At 41.1% G+C, this 25,355-nt stretch overlaps 1 protein-coding gene across 1 annotated transcript; it reads right to left on the bottom strand.

Annotated features, from left to right (window-relative positions):
• Positions 1-560: 560 nt before the first annotated feature.
• LOC311061377 (brevican core protein-like) lies at positions 561-23,835 on the bottom strand. The gene is made up of 14 exons (XM_084079984.1): positions 23,628-23,835; positions 13,994-14,073; positions 12,845-13,216; positions 12,540-12,714; positions 11,598-11,725; positions 11,022-11,315; positions 9,838-10,689; positions 8,909-9,754; positions 6,758-6,865; positions 4,036-4,194; positions 2,821-2,903; positions 2,519-2,663; positions 2,152-2,334; positions 561-1,637 (listed from the first exon to the last, which is right to left on the bottom strand). Exons 1-14 carry the CDS (start codon positions 23,645-23,647, stop codon positions 1,516-1,518), a joined length of 3,567 nt encoding a protein of 1,188 aa, XP_083936110.1. The 5' UTR covers positions 23,648-23,835; the 3' UTR covers positions 561-1,515.
• Between the last annotated feature and the right edge of the window lie 1,520 nt (positions 23,836-25,355).

Here is a 25,355-nt window from a genome sequence, read left to right as displayed (position 1 = left end):
AATTAGCGGCATTACATTAATTCCACTGGTCAGTGTGTGATTACATTCCCACATCAGTCAAGAGTCTCATGCACTATTCCAACAAATCATGGTTCAATGATGCCATCTGGTGGCAGGATGAAACGGCCGCTACTAGCCTACCACATAATCCACATTACCTATTTTTCATGTAACAGCCACTGGGATTGACATCCAGTGACCTCTCCCACAGTGCAAAGCACCCAACACAGTACTCACACAACTTGCTCCACTCAGGCTGTACAATAAAACGTGCATTGCAGGACCTGGAGACATACAAGTGGATAATGTATCAAAGTCGGGGCACAGGGGCATCATTTATTAAAGGTTCTTGATTTGTTCTTTGCTGTCAAACTAAGCATATTACATTTGTATTCTAGATTTTTGTGATAAATCAAAATATATAGTATTATACTTAATTTAACCTTTTATATATTTTTAAATGTATTTTTTTTTTAATGGCACCAAGGAGGCTGTCACCTGTCCCACTAAGAGATTAAATGATAATAACAAACAACAACAACAACAAACACACACTAGTGTTACATGTGGTAAGATGAATGTGCCATTTAATCATGGTTCTGTTCTACAAAACTTTATTACAACATAAAGCTGATGAACAAAACTGTGTCGATAGGAAATGAAAGTTATCTTTCAGTGAGATATGGACAACAATCATGAAAATGTATATTTATATTCATTGCATAAAGGCATGGGTGGCCTTTCTACCAAATACTGTATGCCACAAAATAGTTTGACCGTCTGCCATTGTACTTGTTTGTAAAGTTTGGAATGAGTTGTAAACCTTCAAAAAGGCATTGTACAAAAAATTATAGTTGCATTTAAATAGTATCAAAAGTGATCTCTCTTGTAAACTTCATGAAGGCTTTTAGGGTATTAGCACCGTTTTCTTTCAAACAAAAGGAAAAACTATAGAAATGTTAATTGCCGTGTAGCGCTTTCTGTGGATTTGGAGTTGGCACTTGGCAGTCACACAGTAAAGCCAAAGTGCTAACTCTAAGAAAGTGTAAAGATGTACCTATAAAAACACTCAGGATTTGACTGTGCATGTGGTAGTTTGGAGCTGACATGTCAACATCCAGAAGAAACAGAGGATGAAGCACCTTTGGATTTCTTGGATGACTTTTAAATTAATAATATAATAGTTGTTCATTATACCAAATGCTTAATGTATAATTTTATTTTTAAACAGACCTGCTGTTGTTTTCCTATGCCATTTCCCTCCATCTGATTAAGGCCACATTTCTTAAAACTACCCTTTGTCATAATGTTCAGTTTTAAAACTGTTTTTATTGGTCATTTGGCTCACAGTAATAAAATCGTTCTATGGTTCCTTGGCCTGTGTCCTGTTGCTGTGCCAGTATCCCTTGTGCTGTTTGAGCATTCATTGGTAAAAGCATTTGTTTAATTTGTTTCACTTTTTCATATTACAACAGTAGAGCTTCAAGATAGGAATTGATAAAAGTACGGGAGAATCTAGTTTGTAAACATAATATCCCAGTACTGTGGAGGCTGAGCTGTGGTTGTCATTTCCTCCTCAATCATCTCAGGGCTTCCAGTGGTCAGTGGTGGGAGTCTAGTGATCGGAGCCGAGATTCCTGCATCCGAAAGGAATAACCGCAGAACATACAAGTATCATGAAAAAAGAAAAACGTTCAACAGTAAAAGGTATAATGAATTTAAAGACATTGTTTTCCAAGCCCTTGGATTGATTGACTCAAGCACTTAATGAATAGCATTTGTTTTCCAACCCCTTGTATTGATTGACTCAAGCACTTAATTACCCTGTACAGTATGTCTTCTGAGATTACGTTTCTCATATAAAGTACAGCAACCGCAAAAGTACTTGAGTTAATTCACATCTAGTCTAGCATGAGTGAAAAAAACAAAACACTGCAACTTACAATATAGCTGTAAAAAAGAGAAGAAAAAAAGGCTTACAATACCAATGGCTTAGACTACGGTTATAATAACAATAACAATGTGATCTGAGATTCTGTGTGTATTACTGACACATCACTGAAGTTATGAGGTTGTAATTATTATTATCATTATTATTTTTTTCTAACCCTACCCATTTTAAAGTAGTAGTAGGCTGATCTTTGAACTTACCACGGTGGCAGAGGAGCTGGGGTTTCTCCCACTTTCCCCCAGGGAGGCATCTCACCAGGGGGTTTCGTCTTGGTTGGAAGCCCTTTGCACAGTAGTAACGTATAACTGCGTGGGTCTCATACCTGTGGCGAACCTTCCCGAAAATGGATGCGCTTTGCACTTTGGGTGGTGGACCACATGAAGCTGTTGGTAAAATGTTGTCATGTGAATGGAATGTGTGTGGAAACACGCATGCACACACACACACACACACACACACACACACACACACACACACACACACACACACACACACACACACACCCACACCATTTTCATAGTCTTTGGTATGACTCGGCAGGGGATGAAACCTATGGTTTATACTCACAGGTGCCTTTCTTGCATGTGTAGGACAGGTGGTAGTTGCATGGAACGTCACTCCAACGCCCTTCATCATGCCATACCATTACCACACAGTCTTCACCAGACAGGAAGTAGCTGTCTGGCTGTCCTTTATACCAGTTCTCATATAGCTACATACAGAAGGAGGAAAAACACATAGACTGTATTCCAGCAAATGTGATTGTGGTATGTAATTATTTTGTACTCCGAATTTCCTTTTACTAATAATATGGCAAATGAGGACACACATTACACAACTAGAGGCTCAGTGGCTGATATCTGACTCACCATCTGGTTGTCATCAGACCAGCGGAAATCCCCTTCAATGGTCCTATCATTTAGTCCAGTCCACTGGTATTCTTTGTAATTACCTGGTGTGGTACAGTAGATGACAAACAGTCCTCAATCCATGATCTTAATAGTCTCTCAAGCCAGACAATCATTTCACAATCTTCCAATACAGAAAGTCTATAACTGCTCCTCTCAAAACTTGTGACAGGAAGCTGTCATCTGTTTGTCATTTATGTATTTTAAAATATGTATAATACATTTACAGTAGGACTTATGTACGTGACCACAAAGTTCAAACGGAAGTTGGGGGTAGGCGGTACATCCGATTAATCATAATTTGCATTTTCAGATGAAGTACAGACTGGTAGGCGGAAGCATTTGAAAATTGTGTAGTCTCGTTAGACTAATGATCTTACGACTATATGACCTTTTTGTTATTTTGGCGGTATCTTCTCTTAGAACTGTCATTCACTGAACTTACAAAATAGACATCCTACACTACTGATGTTATTGACTTCCATACTGATTATGCTTTGAATTGTTGCAATTGTTTCTTTTACTTCGATGTGTTTCTCCCTTTTTGTCATGTCCTGCTGAGGCCTGCAGGTTGTGACAGTTCTTAAACATTAAAGGAGCATTTCACCTTTCAACCATTTTGGGTTGAATATTATATTCTGTTTCACATACGGTACAAGGATCACACTTATAGGCACATCAAATAAATACCCTTCATTGGAAACTGAGAGAGAAAGATTTTGAAAAACCATAAACTACAATTAAGCTAAAAAACTGTCAGTGTTCATTTATCCATTTGTAACTCTGAGAGTGTAAAAGGGTCCATTTGTATCATTTGTACACTCTGACTTAAATTAACATGGAGGATTTTACTGTGTAGTAGTGATTCATGTTCAGTAAACCCACTGCATATCAAAAGATGGGGCGGCTGTTACAGCTTAGTGGGTAAAGAGGTCAATAGGTCACCGCTTCACCCCTGCCCCCCCAGCATACATGTCGAAGTGTCGGTGAGCAAGACCCTTAACCCCGAACAGCTCCCCCCAGAGCAATCATCATGACCAACTGAGAAGCCATCAGTTGGATGAAGCTGAAACTGAATTTTCCCCGTGGGATTAATAAAGACCTACCTCTATCACCCACCCCCACAGACCACTCCGTGTAGCACTAATGAATCAGCAGTAGTCTTCAACCACCTACTGTTGATGAAGCTCTGTTCCTCGGGGGTCATGATGGACACCAGGTGCGCGCCCACCATGCGACAGTGCTGCTCTGCCACCTCCCAGCTCAGACGCTGGCTAGAGTGACGGTAGCAGAAACCATGGAACTTTTCCCAGCCAGGCTCACACTGCTCGAGGTCTGGAAGAACGACAAAGGAAAACCAAATCTGTAGATCATGTTCATCTCCACCATTCTGCATTCTGGTCAGGGATTATGTTTTCTGTCTGTCTGTCTGTCTGTCTGTCTGTCTGTCTGTCTGTCTGTCTGTCTGTCTGTCTGTCTGTCTGTCTGTCTGTCTGTCTGTCTGTCTGTCTGTCTGCCTGCCTGCCTGCCTGCCTGCCTGCCTGCCTGCCTGCCTGCCTGCCCGCCCGCCCGCCCGCCCGCCCGCCCGTCCGTCCGCCCGCCCGTCCGTCCGTCCGTCCGTCCGTCCGTCCGTCCGTCTATTTGTGAGCAGCTAATCTCGGGCTCCTAGACTGGCGTGAAACTTTGCACGCACATTACCAGTATGCCAAATAAAAAAAAACACATGGTGAGGCAGCTTCATGAAATGTGACATAGAGCTCAGCCTGGCGGAGATCTGCGCTCCGGGGAGGACACTTTTTAGCAGCGAGCTGAAAGCGCTGCGGCTCTACAGACAGCCTCAGACATCGTCACTCGCGACACGACATGTTTTCGACATGTTTTCGGGACACCTATTTGTCTATTGGCTGTCCTGGCTATCCTTCACTACTTTACAGCCAATGGGGAGACACTACTTTAAAGCCCATGGACGGCCAATGGACGGCCGTCATTCACAGCACCCGCCTCCCCTCGCAGCACCCCCCCCTCCGTCTCCATCTGTCCCTCTCCCAAGTCCCTCTCTCTCTCTCTCTCTCTCTCACACACACACACACACACACACACGCGCGCGCACGCTCTCTTTCTCTCTCTCTCTCTCTCTCTCTCTCTCTCTCTCTCTCTCACACACACACACCAGCTCCAGCGAAAAGTTTGTGGTTGCTTTGTTGATGTGTTAGCAACATGCTATGCTAACCGTAATAGTGAGAGGACAGAGTGAGAGGCTGAGAGTCATAAAGTCATTAAGTCATAAAAAGTCGGCCAGCGGAGAATCTTCTAATCATCTGTGACTTACAACAGCCGCAGGGCTTCAGTGTTGATTTAACTCTGAGGAGCAGTGGAAGTACTCAAATGTTTTACTTGAGTAAAAGTATTAATACTGCAATGTAGAAGTACTCTGTTACAAGTAAAAGTCCGCAATTCAAAATTTACATGAGTAAAAGTACAAAAGTGTTGGTATCCAAATGTATTTAAAGTACCAAAAGTAAAAGTACACAAATGTTTGAAAATAGCAGATCTACAAGCTCACAACGTGTCGCGATGCGACACTTTGTGAGCTTGTAGATCAGCTATTTTCAAATAGCCTTGGTATAAAATAGGGCTAAAGTGGTTAATGTATGTTTTATAATGTAATAATTTATATCTGCAAAGTAACTAGTAACTCAAGTTTTCAAATAATTGTAGTGGAGCAAAAGTACAATATTTGCCTCTGAGATGTAGTGGAGTAGAAGTACAAGTACTGAAAACTGGAAATACCACAGTAAAGTGAAAAATACCTCAAAATTGTACTTAAATACAGTACTTGAGTACATGTAGTTACTTTACACCACTGATGACATGCCTGTCTAAGACAAGTCCCAGAGTATTCCTAAAACTGTATATATCTGTAGGCTATTTTTATTTAGTTATTATTGTCCATTTTATTTTCTTGCTTAATATTTTCTTTTCTTCATTATATCAATTATATGTAGAACCATCTGTGGTACAAGTTCCAACAACATTTCGCTGCTTGTATCTTTATGAGTCAGTAACAAATAAAGCTTCTTGAATTCTGCACAATCCTAATGTTGTAATTCACTGCAGAAGGACTTGTTTTGTACCACAATAGGTAGCCTAGTCCTATACCGGTTACTTATTTTTATTTTAATGTTAAGACATTTATGCTTGAATGACAGTGATTAGGCCATAACATGTTACAGCACTATACAAAAACAAGACATGACAAAGTCATAATATAGCCGCAAAATGTCATATTGAGGTATGCCATTTTTTGGCAGAGTTCTTCTACATTGCAGTATTGATACTTTAACTTGAGTAGTTGGGGGGGGACACACACACAATACAGCTGCTAATAATATGAATGTCAAATCATATTCAAAAGGACATATATTTTTTTTTTTCATTTTTTTTATGTTTTTTCAAAAAGTTTTTTTTTTTCAATTTCTCAACGGCAGATTGGGGCAAAAAAAGCCTGCCGCTCGCGGCTAAATTATGACTTTAGTCATTTCTTGTTTAGTAATTTCCATTTTATTCAGACCAGTCAGTGGAGACAGGAAAGAGGAGGAAGCCATCAAACATAGATCCCGAGTCAGCCTGGAACTCAGGCAGTTTTGTTCAGTGCACTGAGCCACGAGGATGCCCCGACATTTCAGTTTTTACTCAGCTGTTCCAGGAATCCTTATGCGCAATCTCTGCAATTAGTAAGCGTGAATTCTAAACATTTGTAAAGGTACTGTCTGCGTTATGTCATCTGAATCTCAGATATCTGCATTGTTGTTACAATGTGTTGTGTGGGATCTATTGATTGAAAATTGAAATTGAAATTTAAAAAAGAAATCCATCACAAATGAGCTGAACATTTTACCTATCTGACAGAGGTCACCTCCATAGCTTGGCAAACAGAGGCATTTGGCGCGCCCACTCTGTTCAGTACAAGTGCCTCCATTGGTGCAGGGGTCTTCCAGACAAACATCTGAAACAGAACAAAAGGGCTAGAACAACTTTGTATATCATATTGTTTAAGACTTGTGAGAAAGGACTTGTGAGAGTGTACATTTCAAGTGCAAGGAAGTCAAAGAGGAAAAGAAAGATTTAGTCCTGGCAAAGGTCAGAAGTCTTTAACTTCCTAAAAACATAAAAGACACATACTTCACTTATCTGTTATAGGTTCAGCATCAATATCTGTAAACCATGGGTTATCCAAGTATGTCTATTGTAGTTTAGAGCGTGTATTATTCTTCCAAGGGTGATTAAACTTCATAGCACCCAATTTGTTGTAATGATCTGTAATTACCATTAAGAGCCACCAGGGGGTGCAGTTAGCAAACAGAGCAAGCTGCAGTATTAGAAAAATATATTTGTTCAAAGTTTGTGATGAGGTTTAAAAGACAACCTGTGATTCTCTGCAGACCCCATGACTCTTATTCAACTACAAGGACCTCTCATATAGATTCTTCTTTTCTTGACTATACTGTCTCTATACCCACTTTCCTTTGGAGTAAATTTAAATAATGAGCATGATTGAATATGCTAACTGTATGTTGCTGTTCCTCTGGTTGTATTTAAAATACACAAAACCACAAAGAAAGAAAAAACAAGTATTTGTGGGGGTGATTTGAAAGGATATGCAAATATTTCTTTGGTTCAGAATTCATTTTCATTTTTCATTTCCATGTCAGAGAAAATCATATTTAAATCAACAGCTTCTCAGAATCTCAACAACGTATCAAAGGCTAACAAGTTATGCAAGTTATATCTCCACATAGCAGTGAGCTTAATCTCTAATTAATTAATTCTCCAATGAAATGCTGCTGACACAGCTCTATCTACACCTATATTCTGATCCATGTACAGTAAGGAAGTAGGTAACACTTAGGAAACAAATCAAACTTTTAGCCTATCAATTATGGAGCTGAAATAAGAACACATTTGTCAGTAATAATGCAATAAACCAGTCCCAATTCTTTTCAAATTTTGGAAGATTAATTTGATTCAACTACTGTCCATGACTCAGATGTGAAACAGTAGTGACCTATAGTATTTAGAAATATGGAATGGGTGTACTTAACCATTAAAACATAGTATTACTAATGCAGCTCTGTCACCAGGCCTGTCTAACATTCGATTCAACATTGTTTGTGCTTACAAACATGGTATTCTGTGCTACAATATTATTACAAGTCCATCTAAAATTATAATGAGAATTTAAAATCTGATGAAAGAACGCAACTTGTAGCTAAACAACTTAAACTCTATCTGTTAAACAACATCATCTATAATATAAAAACATTATTGCAGTTGCTTTGATCTGCGCTGTTACAGTCAATATTTCTGTTGTCACATTCAACATTAGTACTGTTACAGTCAATATTTCTGTTGTCACATTCAACATTAGTACTGTTACAGTCATGTGAAAGTTCAAGTCCCTTCCAGTTAATTCCAGATCAACGCAGAAAGAAACTTTCAATGATTTTTGACAGTTTAGGCAGAAGATGTTGATGTGCAGTCAAAGCACTAAGGTTAACACAATGTTGAAGTTAAATCCATTGATCATCAATGAACTATGAAAATGTCAGCCCAGCAGCACTTTAACCTGGACATCACTCTCACAGAGGAAACTCATCACAGAAGAAGCACTGAAACTTATTCAGATTTTCCAGAGAAAAAAAGTACTTCACAGAAGTCATTCTTTAGGTGAGGGTGGGGGGGGGGGGGGCATCATGCACAACCAGACTGGCTTGTTGAAAGTTGTCAAATGGGAGGCATCCCAGATATGAGTATCTTGAAGGGTAGTCACAATTAGAAGGGTGAGGAGTGTTTTAAGAGGAAGTGGGAACAGTCAGAAGTAGTCTTTTTTAGACGGGAGTGAGAGATGAAGTTGAGGAAGTCATTTGAAAGGTTGTGGTTTACAGAAAAAAGGAGCAAGGCAGGTTGGGGAGGCCAGGGATTTAGTGAATCATTGTATTGAGAAGCAAGAGGAGGACAGTTAGGCTAATTAGGGTGAATTTGAGGTTACCTGAAAGTGTCCCTGCACTGCCCACAGCAGCTCTCTCATTGGGCAAAATAAGCAGGGTGGGCGGCTGGGTGAAACTAAAATCAGGATCCACCCGGCCTTGATTCACTGGTGGCATAGTAAGGGCTGTCACCTTCCGTGGATCAGCTGGCTCATGGAAACCTGGTGCCGTTGAAGTGGTTGGACTCCAAGTGTGTGATGTGGACTGTACGGAGGATGTCATAGTAGCAGCAGTGGGCTCTGTCCTGGAGACGTCTGACTCTGCCGTGGAACCTGGAGCAACTGCTGAGGAGTTCAAAGAGGGAATTTTGGTGTACTCCAGATCATCTAGAGACTCTTGGGGTGTGTCAGTGGTATGCAGCAGCGCCCACTGGGATGTTTGGGGATTCACAGGGAGCATAGTTATCTCTTCCTCTAGCGTTGGTTCAGCTGTGGCTAGCTCATGGCCACTTCCCTCCTCATGGTCAGTGGTTGTCGGATCGGCATCTAATCTGTAGGGCGATGTTTGATATTTTGCAGTTAGTTGGGAGGTGTTGGACAGCTCTGAGGCTTTGGTGGTGGATAAACCCGCTTCAGAAACAAGGTGTTCTTCTGAGTCACCAAATTCTACGCTGGTGCTACCTTCCTGTCTAGTAACTGAGGTCCCCCAAGAATGTGCTGCTGTAGAGTTCACATCTTGGCCCAGTTCATCTGAATGGTCCATGTTAGATGAGCTGCTAGGATCTGCAAGTCCAGTCTGAGACTGTGTAGGAATGGCGGTGGCCTCGACAGAAGCTGACAGGTGAGGGATGAAATTGGAAGTGAAGGATTGTGGCGTTGCAGTGTCTGTTCCAACATCCATCTCAGAGTCTGAAAAACAAAATGAGACATTATGAGACCTGAGTAAATATGTTTGTTTCTATCAGAATTATACAATTTCACTAGTTATATACCTTGTAAATCATCTGCAGAGCCTTCCACAGGGAGCCACATGGAGGTTAGTTCACTGTGGGAAGAGAAAGTGGGTTGGGCTGTTTGGTTAAGATCTTCTCCTACTTCTCCTGGGTACAAAGTTGAGAAAGATGTCTGCTCCGGGTGAAGTGTGGGGTCAAGGGTCATAGAGGTGCTTTCTGTGGTATTCACTTGACTCTGGCTGCTGTAATTGGCTTCGGATCTGTCTAAATCTAAGTTGGTCTCAGGCATTGGTTGGAAGTGCTTGGAACCATCAGATAGCTGGGACTCATGTTCTGCAAGGTTCATGTCTGGCATTGGCTGATAATCCCTGTGAGGCTCATATGATGGTTCAGGAAAGTCTGGCTTTTCTACTTCAAACTGTGTAAGGCTGACGTTTCGGTCATGGAGGGAAGCAGTTTCATTGTTGTAACTGGGCAGTAATGGTGTGGGAAACGGGGGATAATGAGCATTGGTTGTGTTGCTAGCATTAAATGCTCTAGGATGATGGAATTTGTCATCCATTTCTGTGGGGTGTGAAGTTTCATCAAAGGGCTGGAGGAAATCCAAAGAGGATGTGGGGTTGTTAAGAGTTTCTGTGGTGCCGTTTGGAGTTTCTGTGCTGATGGACACGGCTGTAGGTGGTGTTTCAACCAGGTCTTCCCCGATAGAAGGACCTGGGGAAATGGGAAGGGATTCTAGCACACTCTGAGCCTCTCGTTCCACTTGCTCAGACTGGTGGCTCAAACGAAGTTCTTGTGCTGGTTCCATGAGAATGACCACATCTTGTCCAATGTCCTCAGGTTCTGTGGCCATGTAGTCCATAGGAGACTCAGTATGAGGACTTCCATTCTCTGTAGGGATTGATAATATTGACAAAGGATTGATTAAACGTCAACCATTTGAAAAAGTGTAAAACCCACTATTACAAAAAGATTGATAGCAGAAGAATAGAATCAATGTTGTTTATATTTAAAGGATGCTATGTAACTTAACTCCGTGGCAAGGCTAGGTTTACAGATATTCAATTATAAACTTTGTCCCCCCACCCACCAAAGATATCTTGCATATAGGACGGAACAATAATGCATAACAAATGCCATCCTTTGCACAAAAACATTTGATTTTTCTTTCTACATTTGTAACATCAAACTTATAACCCCAAATTCATAAAATATATACAGACCTTTGAAACAATATACATCATGAAGGCTGGAAGGTTCTGGGAAGCCAGTTTGATTGCTGAAGCGATACACGGTTTTCACTTCAGCTTGGTGACCTCCGCACTTCTCCCTGGGGGTCTTGATGGGGTAACGCACACTGCCATCAGAAAGCCAGCCAGGGCTACAGCGGTCCAGTCCCTCACTCCACGACAGGTACAACTGCCCTGTTGTGGCTAGCACCGCATCTGCAGCCTTGCAATAGATCTGCGCCTCCTCAAATGACAGCTGCTGTGGGTTGGGGTCATGGAACACCTCCCCTGTGAACACAAATTGTTACAAACATACTGAAATAGATATCCCGGCATTAAAAGTGAATAGGAGAACTCCGAGCATTGTGACAGATTCAAACAAGCTTGTGCTTGGTTGAAAAACAATGTATTCAGTATCATTTTCAGCACGGAATACTTCTCATTTGATCGATCTGTTTTACTGGAGTATTTTATTGAAATGTTTCCTCCTTATGAAGAATATTTAGACCTTTTTTTGCCTTATGCGGGATTACAGTATCTTCCTATACTGATAGCTATTCCAGCTCTTACCATGGATTTGCTCCACATAACAGTATACATCATATAGGTCATCTGGATCCAGTGCGCCATAGTTCCTCACTCCTGGTTGCCCTTCCATGTCTCCATAGCAACCTTCACGTGGCACTTGTATTGGATATCTGTGATGTGGTGCAAGAATGCAAACAATCAATACATTTAAATGAACACGGTTGTATTTAACATTTGGACAAATGTTTTTGCCTTGAAAGTGTCACTACTGTGTTTTAGGTGTAGGTAATTTATATGAACCACGTAAGCACAGATTGCCAAGACACAATGTCAGGTCAGAGTTCAAATCTGGCTATAATGACAGATGTTGTATTTAATCTACTGTTTCTACTTTGTCTTTCCCATCTCTTTCTATTGTACAATCCCACTATAGATGTGCAAAATCTCTGTACGTCTGTGTGCCCGTCTGTAGTTCACACATCTCGAGAACTGTCTGACCGCCGACTTCATAGATCTGCTATTTTCGCGGAAGGTTCGCCTATTTTTGGGGCATGCCCATATATGGGCATAGACTGATGACATCGCGGATCTCCATATATGGTCATAAAAGGGACACAGGCAGGCAGACAGACAGACAGACAGACAGACAGACAGACAGACAGATACTGAGATCTCAATACTGTATGGGCATGAAAGCGAAACAGACAGACAGACAGGTACAACAGGTAATGCATTACCGGGTGGGGCATGCATTCCCAACTTGCATAGTTCCTGAGTAGGGGTCTAGTAATGCATAAACGCCTTTATTTTAAATCCCTATATTTTGGAAATTAACCACTTTATACAGTAAGTTAGCAGATCTATAAACTTAGAGCTTGTAGATCTGCTATTTTCGCCCACTGTTTGTCTATTTTTATCCTTCTATCATAACATGCCCAGAATCAGGACACAAGGGTTCATGTGGTTAAAAACCCAGTGGAATACCTGACAGACTGATCTGCAAGCCAGCCAGCATCACACTGCTCGTAACCATCATAATAGGCGGCCAGCAGTTGGTCAGGAGTGGCGATGTGAGCACCAATGCCCTCGCAAGCTTCCTGGGCCTGACTGAAGGAAAATCCATACCGCCCCACAGCATCCCTGTAGTGGAAGACCACCCCTAGACACGCACAACCAGAGCATTAACAAAAAGAACCCTTTCTTTCATTCATAATAGTTTACATAACAAAACAATTGAAATACTTAAAATTGAATCCAATGAGAGGGAGAAAAAAACATAATTTAGGTACCTTTGACCTCGAGTTGTATAAGGTCACTGGCATCCTCCAGGCCTTGTTGCACCTCACAGCGGTAGTAGCCCGAGTCTCTGGAGCGCAACTCCCCCAGCCACAGCGACACATCCTCGGCGGAGTCGGTGTAGTTGAGCAAGGCAGCCCGCTCTCGGTACGCCTCACTGACCTTGACCCTGTGACCTCGAACCACCAGGATCTCCGTCTCCACCCCATCAGCCACCACACTCCACTTGGTCCGGGGTACGATGGGAGGGTAGACAGAGGCAGATGTGGGGGACAGGGACACCAAGCAGGGGATAGTGATGGAGCCACCCAGTGGGCCAGACAGAACACCTGCGTGGGGGACATTCACCTGGAGCTGCTTGACATCTAATGGAGAAGAGTGAAGAAACCTTTGCTGGCAATTTCCATAGAAATCATTAGCAACAGCGAATCTTTTTGCATAATTCAAATGAGACTTAAAGAGAAATACTGATACCATTTTCCTTTTAAAAATCACCTTTAGGGACATTCATGATCATTAAATGTTAATGTAGTGACTATCTTGATCAAACTATTAGCCACTCGGCTGGGCACGGGAAACCGTTTTTAACGCGTTCAATAACAACATGTCCAGACCATAACTGCTGTTGGGTGATGTTCCCATTTATTTAGAGTAGAATGAATCACAGCATGGTTTTGTTATTACAAATAAAATTGGACGCCCGCCTGGGTGTTAAAAAACAGATGATCTCCCGTGTGCCCCTACCGGCTTGTTACGCCTGTGCCCCTCATCTCTTCACCTGCCGATTACTACAGCACCCCACTCCTCAAGGTGAACCCGCCCACAGCGGGCCAAAGGCACACAGGCAGAATGGCTCCTAAAGTTAGTCTATCACAAACAGACAGTTTCAGCATATTTTTAAAAATACTTTTTTGTACGACAGTGTCATATGGCAAAGAGAGCCGATCTACAAGCTCACAATGCATCACATCGCTATGCATTGTGAGGTTGTAGATCTTAATGAGGTTTTTCAATGTTCAGCTATAATGATCTCCCAAATAGGGACACCAGGTTGAAAGTAGTTCAAAAATATTACTTAAAAAGTTCTCTCTGAAGTAATGCACAAAGATCCTTAACTAAAAACAATAAATCCATAATGGTACCTTGTGCAGGTGGAGTTTGGGCAGGGAAGGCCAAGGTCAGATGGCAGACTGCACACAGTAACGAAAGAAGTTGAAATGGTCTGAGAAGGTAAAGAGGCACAGACAAACAAGGTTTAAAAGAGCATATAATTGAAAATTGAAACATAACAATAATTATCTCTGTTTCTCTCTTTATGCTTAAATTTCACAGTTTACTTAACCTTTAATTGTCAAAGAAATATCTTTTCAACATTCTACTGTAAGGGATGTGCTGGTTCAACAAATAAGAGGCATGCTAAGGCTAAGGCTTCATTTAAACTGTGGCACACGACTGACTGTGTTGTATGACAACAACGAAAAACTGAAGAAAGTGTTGACACAGTTGTGCGATAAAGTATAAATTAGCCTAACGCTCTGTTTCCAGTCACTAGCAGAGAACAATGGTTAACTTACATGGTACCCTTTTATTTCCTCCATAGCTAATTATTATGTGAGTTTGCTGTGCCTTATTCCAGCAACAGGGACCACCTACAGAGTAAGACCATACTGACACGTCTGTGTTTACCTGCACAGTGCACACTAGAGCTAAAAAGACTCGAAACGAGTCAAAACGATTAGGTGATGCACCTGGATGTGATCTACTTAATTTTGCCAAACTATAGCTATACTTAAGACAAGGAATTCCTGACTGGAAGGCATTCTTACCTCAATGTCACTTTCTAAAAACTAAGAAAGCGGCCGAGTCTCTGGGCGGAGACTCAAATGCGGGTCATTTGAGTCTCCTACAGGAGAGACCGCCGGTCATCCAATTATTGGCTTAGGAATGTGATAAAAACTGGTAATCTGGTACACATGTTGTGGAGCTGCCCATACTTGGAAGATTATTGGAAGTTCATCATGACCACTGTCTCGGAGGTTGTAGAGTTTGACATTCCACATGACCCAAGAATTTGGTTACTGGGAGACGTTAGTCTGCTCAATGTAAATTTTAGTAAAAAGTATTTTGTGTCGCTCGCCAGTACAGCCGCGAAGAAAATTATTCTGGTAAATTGGAAATTTGAAAAATCGCCTTCACAGAGGCATTGGCTAAATGAACTTTCATCATATTGCACACCAGAAAAGATACTGTATAGTGTGAGGAGAAAACCTGCAATATACCAAAATATCGGCGGTAATTTCTTTGATGTTCTTCCATCAATATCTCCTAATAGTTGATTTCTTTCTCCTCTGTTTTTTTATTCTTGTTTTATTATATTTGATATTGTCCAAAAGGCGTTGTAGAAAAAAGTATTGTCTATTGAGGGTTGAGTAGTGTACCATTCTGGGAGAGGGGTGGGGGGAGAGTTTGGGAGGACTGTATTTTCTCTGTATATTTGTTGTTGTTTTTTGTGGTGTTTTTTGTGTATCTTGTCTTTTCCTTTCTTTCTTTGTCTTTTTCATTTTGTCTTGTATCAAAAAAAGAAAATAAGACAGATATGATAATGATGTATGTATACATTGTGCATTGTCAAAAAATAAATCTTTATAAAAAAAAAGGAATGTGATAAAAACTAAAACATCTTCATGGGGTGTGTAATTGATAGAAAATAAGTAATTTTTTGGGTGAACTACTCCTTTAAATAACGAGCGGTTCAAAAGTTGTCTATCACTGGACAACAAGAAAAGGGGGTGGGGAAAGTTTATACTACTAGAAACCCCACATAGGGGACAGGGCTAAGCAACCCCAATGGGAGCCCAACACCACCCTCCTCCACAACTGACCAAATGATCAACCTACTAAACTGGTATCCATAGAGCATTGAAATTAGGAGGGCTAAAGTTTGACATGAGGACCATCCTCATGTCAAACTTTAGCCCTCCTAATTTCAAGGAGAAATAGCTAGAGAGCTAGAGAAATTGACATGAGTTCAGGAAAGGAAACCCTGTTCTTCCTCTGGGCAGCATTAATCTGTACAGCATTTTTCATGGCAATCTGCCAATTAGATTAAGATAAGATATATTGTGCATGCAACGTAGTACTATGGCCTGAGGGTTGGGGAAAGGTCTCACAAATGGTTAGGGTTCATCCTTTGGGAAGCATGAATGTGCTTTTGTGTGAATGTTGGCCTACTGGTGGAACTACAGTAAAGGCCATGGGGTCACCACCAACATCAGTGAAGTTCATTCTCTGTGGAGTGGAGCATAAATTGGGACTAGTAAAGAGGGGGTAAAGTAGTGGACGGATCAACCAACTGACAGACCAGCAGACATCTTTTGAGACTAACACCTACAGTATCAAAGCCCAAATGTGGATAAATTCACACACACACACACACACACACACACACACACACACACACACACACACACACACACACACACACACACACACACACACACACACACACACACACACACACACACACACACACACACACACACACACTCTCTCTCTCTCTCTCTCTCTCTCTCTCTCTCTCTCTCTCTCTCTCTCTCTCTCTCTCTCTCTCTCTCTCTCTCTCTCTCTCTCTCTCTCTCTCTCTCTCTCTCTCTCTCTCTCTCTCTCTCTCTCTCTCTCTCTCTCTCTCTCTCTCTCTCTCTCTCTCTCTCTCTCTCTCTCTCTCTCTCTCTCTCTCTCTCTCTCTCGTACTCTCTACTGTAAAAGCCTTTAAGAACACCCAGACATGAACATGTGCAGCTTCTCTGGCTACCAAGGGAAAGCTGGGAGCATTGGTATCCGACCACATGCTATTTATCTTCACCTCCGAAAGTCATTACACATCTCCACAGCCTGGGGACATGCTGCCAATACTTCGCCACCGGTCGGATCCCTGTTATTAACACACTCCCGCTGACCTTATACAGTATGACCTCAACACAGAAGCCACGCCAGAGCGGTAAATGTCCATTCTAAGTCTAACACTTAGGAAGTAGACTTCAGGGTTGGAAAGATGCCCTTATTAAGACAAAGGGACTCTGCTCCTAAATCACTGTCTTCATCTGTAAATTGTGAAAAAGAGCCTCTCAACAAATCCATAAATAAATAAGCACAGAGGAGGTAGTGTCTGTCTGTGTTTGTTTCTCTCTATGTGTGTGTGTGTGTGTGTGTGTGTGTGTGTGTGTGTGTGTGTGTGTGTGTGTGTGTGTGTGTGTGTGTGTGTGTGTGTGTGTGTGTGTGTGTGTGTGTGTGTGTGTGTGTGTGTGTGTGTGTGCGCGCGCGCGTGTGCGTGCGTGTGCGCGCGTGCGTGCGTGTGAGTGTGTGTCTGCAGGTTTGGCTCATCCGTTTGAGCCGACATAAATTTCTAATGAACAGGCATTAAAAACAGCAGCTCTAAATCCACATCCAACTAATATTTAGGCACTATATATTACATTTAATCAGTTGAGTCCTCTAGTCTATAGACATTCATCAATGCAATTGTGCACTAAAGACGCTACAATGCAGAATGCCATTGATCAGGGTTATGAAAACATTCTTTTCTACAATAAAAACTTGCCTGCAGCTGTATATCAAATACACTGCTCCAAACAGTTGATGCAAACATGACACACTTGTGTCGTAATAAATAGCCTCGTTTGGTGGTCAAATAAGTGTTATTTGTTGTTTTCTGGCCAGCTGGGTGGACTCCACAGGCTGGTATGACTATTAGTATTCTTGACAAGAAAGCGTCTTACAAAAGGCGAGCAGTAGGCAAGGAGGACAGCTGCACACTTAGCTTTCACTTTGCACCAACTCCCTCACAAAAAGCCTCGGGGGAAAATTAAAGGACAGGGCACTGGCACACTTGCTCACTTTCTCTCTCTGTCTCTATTTTGTCAGGGACGGAGAAGGAAGTTGAAAAACCACTAAGGATCATTTAGAGCCGGCTTTCTAGAAAAGGAGTGGTCACATTAAGGCGCTGTCCTGTCTCAAATGGTATAAGTGTTGTGAGAGTATGTTTAAACACCAGTTTGAGCTCATCCTAATGTAGTCAGACTGATGATAGCGGACCAAATGCCAGATACCACCACGTCCACCAGTTATTTTGTGCCTTCTTTGAACAACGTTTTTTTTCCATGGAGGTCTTTGCCCTCATGCATGGTCACAGTTCCTGTGGCATTTCTTCTCTTTTTAATCAAACTAAGGATAAAGACAAGTCAAGTGAGTGCATTTCCAGATCTGCAGGGTGTATAAAAGCAGCTTTCAATGCATTGTGTAGAACAAAACCTCAACTCAAAGTCATGCAGAAACAGAAAGGCAGATTAACAGAAGCGGAACAATAACATTTTAGTGCACATGGCATGCAAAAATGGGATGAACATGCAGAATGGTGAGACCAGCAGATGCTGTCTCTCGAGAAATGTGTCCCTGTGGTCTGGGATGCTGTCTCTGTATCAATGTTCCAACTAATCTCTCTAATCAATACGTGAAAAATACTATTCAGAAAGGAAGATGTCTTCTTGTTTTTTTTGGGTCAGTTGTGAAAGTGTTACATTTTGGAAAGAATATATCCTAGACCTGCATATAGCTGCATGCTAAACCCTTGGGGCCTCTGCAGTACTATAACTCAAGGTCAGTCCAGACAAGGCAATTATCTGCTCATTGACTTGGCAAATAACTCCTGATCCCAGCTGAGCCAGGTCAAGCTTTCACTTGACACCATTTTTTTAGTTCATGTACTAAGACTCAGCTGGAATCAGGTTGGTCATTGTCTCCCATCGTCCAAGGCCTGCCCTGAAGAAAAGCAGACAGCCTTCTGCAATTCATTCTATGATGTAAGCTTTTTTTCCCTTGTCTAATCTAATGCCTTTAGTTACAAGCCTGTAGGTCGGCTATTTTCGGTGTGCAACACCTGTGCATAACTGTATAACTGCTAACTATATAACTCAGGCTTGGCACTTGGTGCCAGTGGTTCAAACATTTTCATGTCAAAGACCCCCAAACTGATACATACATATTAAGCTGCGCGGACCCCCATTTGGACCTCCCAGATAACAGGGAAGAGAGTGAAACCTAAGATCTGAATTAGTCTTCAGGTTAAGTAATAGTAAATTTAAACTGTATTATTTTGCTGGGGACCCCATGGAACTCAATCAAGGACCCCTGGACCTCACTTTGAGAACCACTGCTTTAATCCATCCCAACTATAAACACTACATTCTTCCTGCTCTAATACTTACTAATTTGACCTTATTTTCTTCATTATTTACACATAATTCAAACATGCATCCCAAGAATGTAGAGGATAATGAAAACAGTAATATGCAATATACAAACAATATCACACCCACAATAAATAAATGAAAATAATAAGGTTTTGGGGTGTGATATTGGATTCAAGTGATGCCACCTGGGGAAGAATTCTTGAGATGGTTTAAGATCAGTAAAACTTAGTGGAAAAAAACTAAATAATTTAACTTTTCAATTGAGCAGATGTGCCTAGAGAATCGAACCATGAATTATAGTTTATCCTGGTTCATTCAGCCACTATAGCCTACTTTCAGATCAAGAAGCTCTCTGAACATCACATAAAAAAAGAAGAATTTTACTCATCCAGGCATGCCATTCAGTCTGTCCACCCTCCTCACTCTCTCTCTCTCTTTCTCTCTCTGACCATTAATGAGGGGCGTTCATATAGACCCTGGCCTGAGGTGAATCATGGCACATGAGCAGCAAAGGGCACACTTTAAAGCTCCGATCTGTAACTTGTATGATTCGAACCCGGGTCTCCCGCATCTGACTGATCTGAGACTAATTTTCAACAGTTCTTGATGGAATCCCCAATTGCCCTGGGTAGATATTGCGCATATGACCTTCAGACAGCATCACTTGTCAACCAGTATAGGTATCCTCCCCGGCACCTGGGTCTAAATCTCTCAATGGGAGAGCAGGAAGACCACCTCCTCCAACCACTGCAGATGTGCTAGTTGTATTAACATATACAGATTAAGATTGGTTAGAGTAAATAACGTTTTAATCATTAAAATAAGTTCTGGATTGCAGATTTAAAGGTGCAGTAAGTGATCATTTTCTTTGCTAAAATAAGTGTTAAATACTAAATGGCTCTATATTCAGATATCATTACTATAGAGCTTTTGTTCAGTAACAGGGGTCTCCCTGTCTCTCCAGCTCTTTAGTAAACAGAAAATGCAAGTTTATCCAATCAGGAGAGAGAACTCATATAGGATACAAGATAAAATATAGCTGCAAGCAGCGATAATACGGGGCCAGTGAATAGAGAGAGAGAGAGACATGGAAACGGAATAGATTGAAGAGAGAGAGAGTGACATGGAAACAATAGATTGATGAGAGAGAGAGATGGAAACATAATGGTTTGATTGGACATCTCAACCTACTGCCATTAACAGGATTCGAACTCTCAACCTTCAGACTAATAGGCTGCAACACCTACCTATAGTGCTATAGCTTTGTCCAGGCTGATATTGTCTGTTGAAGATCATAAACTCTTGCCTTCTTTCATGAACCAAGCCCCTGTTTCACTAACACTAAGATCACTCGTTCACAAGCCATTTACCAATGAAGAAATTGTACATCTCCTCAGAACCAAAACTAATGAAAGTAGCCGATCTACAAGCTCACAAACCATGAAAAGTTGTGAGATTGTAGATCAGCTATTTTCAGAATGAAGTATGTCATACGTAAAAAACATACTCTCAAATAAGCATTTCAGGTTATCTTTACCATTTGTACATGTATTCATTGATACAGTCATGTTGTTTGCAATTCAACTTAAATTAAGTCTACATCAAGTGAGGCTTGAACTGGCGACCTTGAGATTGTGAGGCATTCATTTAAGGGAGACGCCATTGGCCCAACAGACAAGTAACTGTGAAAAAGGAGATCACACAGATGATACAGTTTCACGCAAATAGCTGAAAAATCCTGGGTTTAAGTGTTTTTCAAACTGCTCAAAATTGCGGACAATCTAAGGGCGGAGCTTAATGGTCAAATCGATACGTGTGTTCCTCATGAGTCAAGGCACATGTGTAAGCAAGTTTCACGACTTTCGGCCAAACGAGGCATGACTTATGCCTGTTTAAAGTCTGCATTTTCAAAAAATTGCTATAGCGCCCCCTTTTGGCCAATTGGAGTAAGATTGGTTTCAGTGATATTTGGAATGACCCTGTACATTTCTGCAAAGTTTCAAAGAAATGTGAGTCTGCATGTATGTTTTAGGCACAGATGAATAATTTTCATAAAACTGTAATAGTTAAAATCTATCTCCTCCTGGGATTTTCGAGCAATCTGCACGAAACGTTTACCACTTGAACTTTGGACCTCTGCCTACAAAAAATTCCAACGGATTTTCCATAAGTGAAAAAATGCAGAAGTTAGGAGCCAATGACTGTTTTTCATATAATTCAAAATGGTGGGAGATCTAAAGGTCAGGGGTCAAAAGTCAGACCACGAAAGTTGTCGGGCATGAAGAGACGCATGTGTGTATCGAAGTTTCATGGTTGTAGGTCAAACAGGGCATGAGTTGTACCTGTTCAAAGTTGGCACTTTCAATTGAGTGCTATAGCGCCACCCTTTGACGAATGAGTGTGAGAATTATTTCTTGGTAGTTTTTCATGAGCATCTACCATATGGCCGAGTTTCGTAAAAAGCGTATGCACGGTTAAGCCAGAACTGGCAAAAACAAGTATTTTTCAAACTGCTCAAAATTGCGGAAAATCTAAGGGCGGAGCTTAATGGTCAAATCGATACGTGTGTTCCTCATGAGTCAAGGCACATGTGTAAGCAAGTTTCACGACTTTCGGCCAAACGAGGCATGACTTCTGCCTGTTTAAAGTCTGCCTTTTCAAAAAATTGCTATAGCGCCCCCTTTTGGCCAATTGGAGTAAGATTGGTTTCAGTGATATTTGGAATGACCCTGTACATTTCTGCAAAGTTTCAAAGAAATGTGAGTCTGCATGTATGTTTTAGGCACAGATGAATAATTTTCATAAAACTGTAATAGTTAAAATCTATCTCCTCCTGGGACTTTTGAGCAATCTGCACGAAACGTTTCGTACTTGAACTTTGGACCACTTTCTACAAAAATTTCCAACGGATTTTCCATAAGTGAAAAAATGCAGAAGTTAGGAGCCAATGACTGTTTTTCATATAATTCAAAATGGTGGGAGATCTAAAGGTCAGAGGTCAAAAGTCAGAGTGTGAAAGTTGTTAAGCATGAGGAGACGAATATGTGTATCCAAGTTTCATGGCTGTAGGTCAAACAGGGCATGAATTGTACCTGGTCAAAGTTGGCATTTTCAATTGAGTGCTATAGCGCCACCTTTGGACGAAAGATTGTGAGAATTATTTTTTGATCGTTTTTCATGACCATCTACCATATGGCCGAGTTTCGTAAAAACCGACAGCGCGGTTCAGCCAGAACTGCGAAAAGTGGCAGAAGAAGAAGTGACAGAATAATGCGAATAACAATACGTGTCCAGAGCAGAGCTCTGGCCCCGTAACAAGTGAAATATGAAGTGATGACGAAAAGAAGTGAGGAGACAAAATAGTAACTGGAATACTATACATTTTAAGCTGATAAATGGATCCTCTCTCCCGATTGGCTGAAATTGGCAGCCCACCTGAAAATGCACTCCTATAACAATGATTACGATCAGAATATAGAGCTTTAACGTTTTAACAAAAACCTTTGTTTTAAACAAAACGCTACCTTTAACTGAAACATTGACAGTAGTAGCCTAGTCTAATAGTGTCCCCCCTTTCATGACGTGATTTCCTTTTTTATTTTTAAGAAAGCTATAATTTCCTAAAGGCAGTGGGTTGGTCGCCATCCAATATAGTTGTAGTTGATCTCTAGGCTACATGCATTTCAGTAGATTGGAGATGTCTTTTAATCATAATAATAATAATTTGCAGGGGCTGTCAGGATTACTTGTCTAATTGATTCTCAGTGAAACGTTGTGAACAGCACTGATGGTGTGTTGTGTTAGTTTAAACTCATCTCTGCTACTACAACATACTGTAAGTGAATGTTCCTCTAAATGTACTTGCCAGGGGCAAATAAGGATAAGGCAAGGAGGATGAAAGTCGACTTTCCCTTAAAGTGGTACACTAGGCAATGAGAGTAGTCCTACTGTATGTTAAATTTGGACCATGAATGGAAGAGTTCGGATCCTATTTGAACAATAGTAGGCTACTTAACATAATGCTCTGGCATATTACCAAATTCTGGGAATATACACTACACCATTGACTGACACAGGAACTCAACTCACACAGGCTGACACAGCTATCCTCATATACTTAAAAGACTTTTGATTCGTTTTATTTTATCTTATATAGGCTGCCGCAACATGGGCTATTTAAAAGATAATTCAACCTAAAATAAACCATGGCATAAGGGAGTAAAGTTCAATTCTCTAGCTTATATCTGCTGATTTGTATAACTATGAAGGACATTCAATTATTGGCTAAAGGTAGATTTCATGGGAAAAGAACAACGTCACTTAGAAACGTCATCATAACCTACATTAGCCTGCAAAGTAGGTTAATAATTTAGAAAATAAATAAAATAAAGTAGGCTATAGGCTATATATGGGCTTTCACAAAGAATTTGCAATAAATTGAACAAAAAAATAGCAAAGGGCGCTTTATATAATCAACACATCCGTATTATGCACTGCATCATCAATCTAAAAGCGTAACTTAATGACCTACCGCATTCTTGTTAACAACATTTCAGCGGATGATGAGCGATCAATCTAATTCTTGATGGTTAAAAGTTAGTGTTTTCTCGGATCAGTTCGGCTCCAGAGAACTTGGTGCAGTGCGTAGTAGAGAGGCAGCGGCCACTGCGACGCTCACCAGCGGCTATCCTGGCAGAGAGGTAGTACCAGGTAATGGCACTGATGTCGCCCGACCGACTCCAAAGGATGGATGCAGAGAAAGAGGGAGTTCGGGCAAAGTGATCAAGACCAAATATGAAATCCCGACCTGAACTGCCCACTTTTTTTCACTCAATCACGGATGGAGAGAGAGGGGGTGTATGCCTATCAAAGGGGACGGGGAGGGATGACATCTCAAATAACTGATGTCATAGGCTATTAAGCGAAAGCTGAATTCATGAGGTGGCCAATATAATGTTTTGCTGCAAGGAAAAAATGAGAAATGCACTGACGCGTTCCTGAATAAGCCAGCCTTGACGGAGGAAGGAGGCAGAGTGCTTCTGCGGTAGCAGGATAGGTGGGCACCAAGAAGAGTGGGCACCTCGGTGTTAAATTGGATATTTTGTCCAAAATGTTGAAAAATAAAATATTTGTAAAAAGTTCTTATGTAAAACAAAGTAGCCTATACATGATTAGAACAAGCTTAAACATTCGACAATTAAGGTCTTTACTTTCTACAATTACTGCAACAAAACCGTGTATCCAGTAATTTTGGGGCATAAACAATAAGTTGAAGGATAAAATGAAGTGTGATAATGATGTACCATGGTGTATGTTCACATCATGTATACTTTACATGACTTAATAATAGTTTATTTGTCAACATTTTGGACAAAATAGACAATTTTACATCAAGGTGCCCAGATGTCATGTCCCTAGTGCCCACCTATCCTGCATCCGGTTCTGCCATTTGACTCAGTGCAGCGCAGCACAATTGAGGCTGAAATGCTGGTTGCTGGTCTGGTATACTACTACTGCAGCAGCAGCACCACCACCAGTCAACAGCAATGACACTGAACAAAGGCACATTTTTAGGCCGGTGTCCCTTTTCTGGCAATCACATTAAATTATAAATAAACAAAGTTATGTTAATTTTAGTTTTAAAATAGTTTCCCCCTATTGTTTCAAAGCTTTGTTCTTTAGTCCCCTGGTCACCTCTTGAATGTCAGTCAGTGTGCATATATGACCACGTCTGAAAATACTCCTCTAATAATGAGGCGATTACTTTGCAGCATTTTGCAAAAGAACAAACCTTATGTGAGAGACAACAGCATTCATGTGCTGCAACATGTTCACAGGAATATTAGTCACTTACAAACCTTTCACAACAACTTTGCATTATTGTCTTTGCATGGTGCAGAGGACCGGTCGACAACCTGCTGCACCAGCTAACGTTAATGAGTACATGAACAGATACATGTACTGTTAGTGAACCCCACATCTGTTCAATCATAGCACATGTGCATAGGAGTCAAGGAGTGCCCGTTAAATGCCTAAAGTAGGCTATACTGTTAATTTCCACATTTATGCAAGATGTATAAAAAATAATTTACCACAAAATCTTTGAGCATCACAGAGTAGCCTATTGTACCACCAAGTACACTACAATGGAGAGAAAATGTACTGGTGGTAAGTCACTAAGTTGAGGGAATTAACACCAAGACACTGTGTGGGCAGACAATTGCAACTCACAGAGTTGAAATTGTGATGAAAACTGGGA

This window comes from Gymnoscopelus microlampas (assembly GCF_963454915.1).
Source record: "Gymnoscopelus microlampas genome assembly, chromosome: 15".
Taxonomy (NCBI): Eukaryota; Metazoa; Chordata; class Actinopteri; order Myctophiformes; family Myctophidae; genus Gymnoscopelus; species Gymnoscopelus microlampas.
Note: the sequence above shows the minus strand (reverse complement) of the source record. Positions and strands in the feature narration are given on the sequence as shown.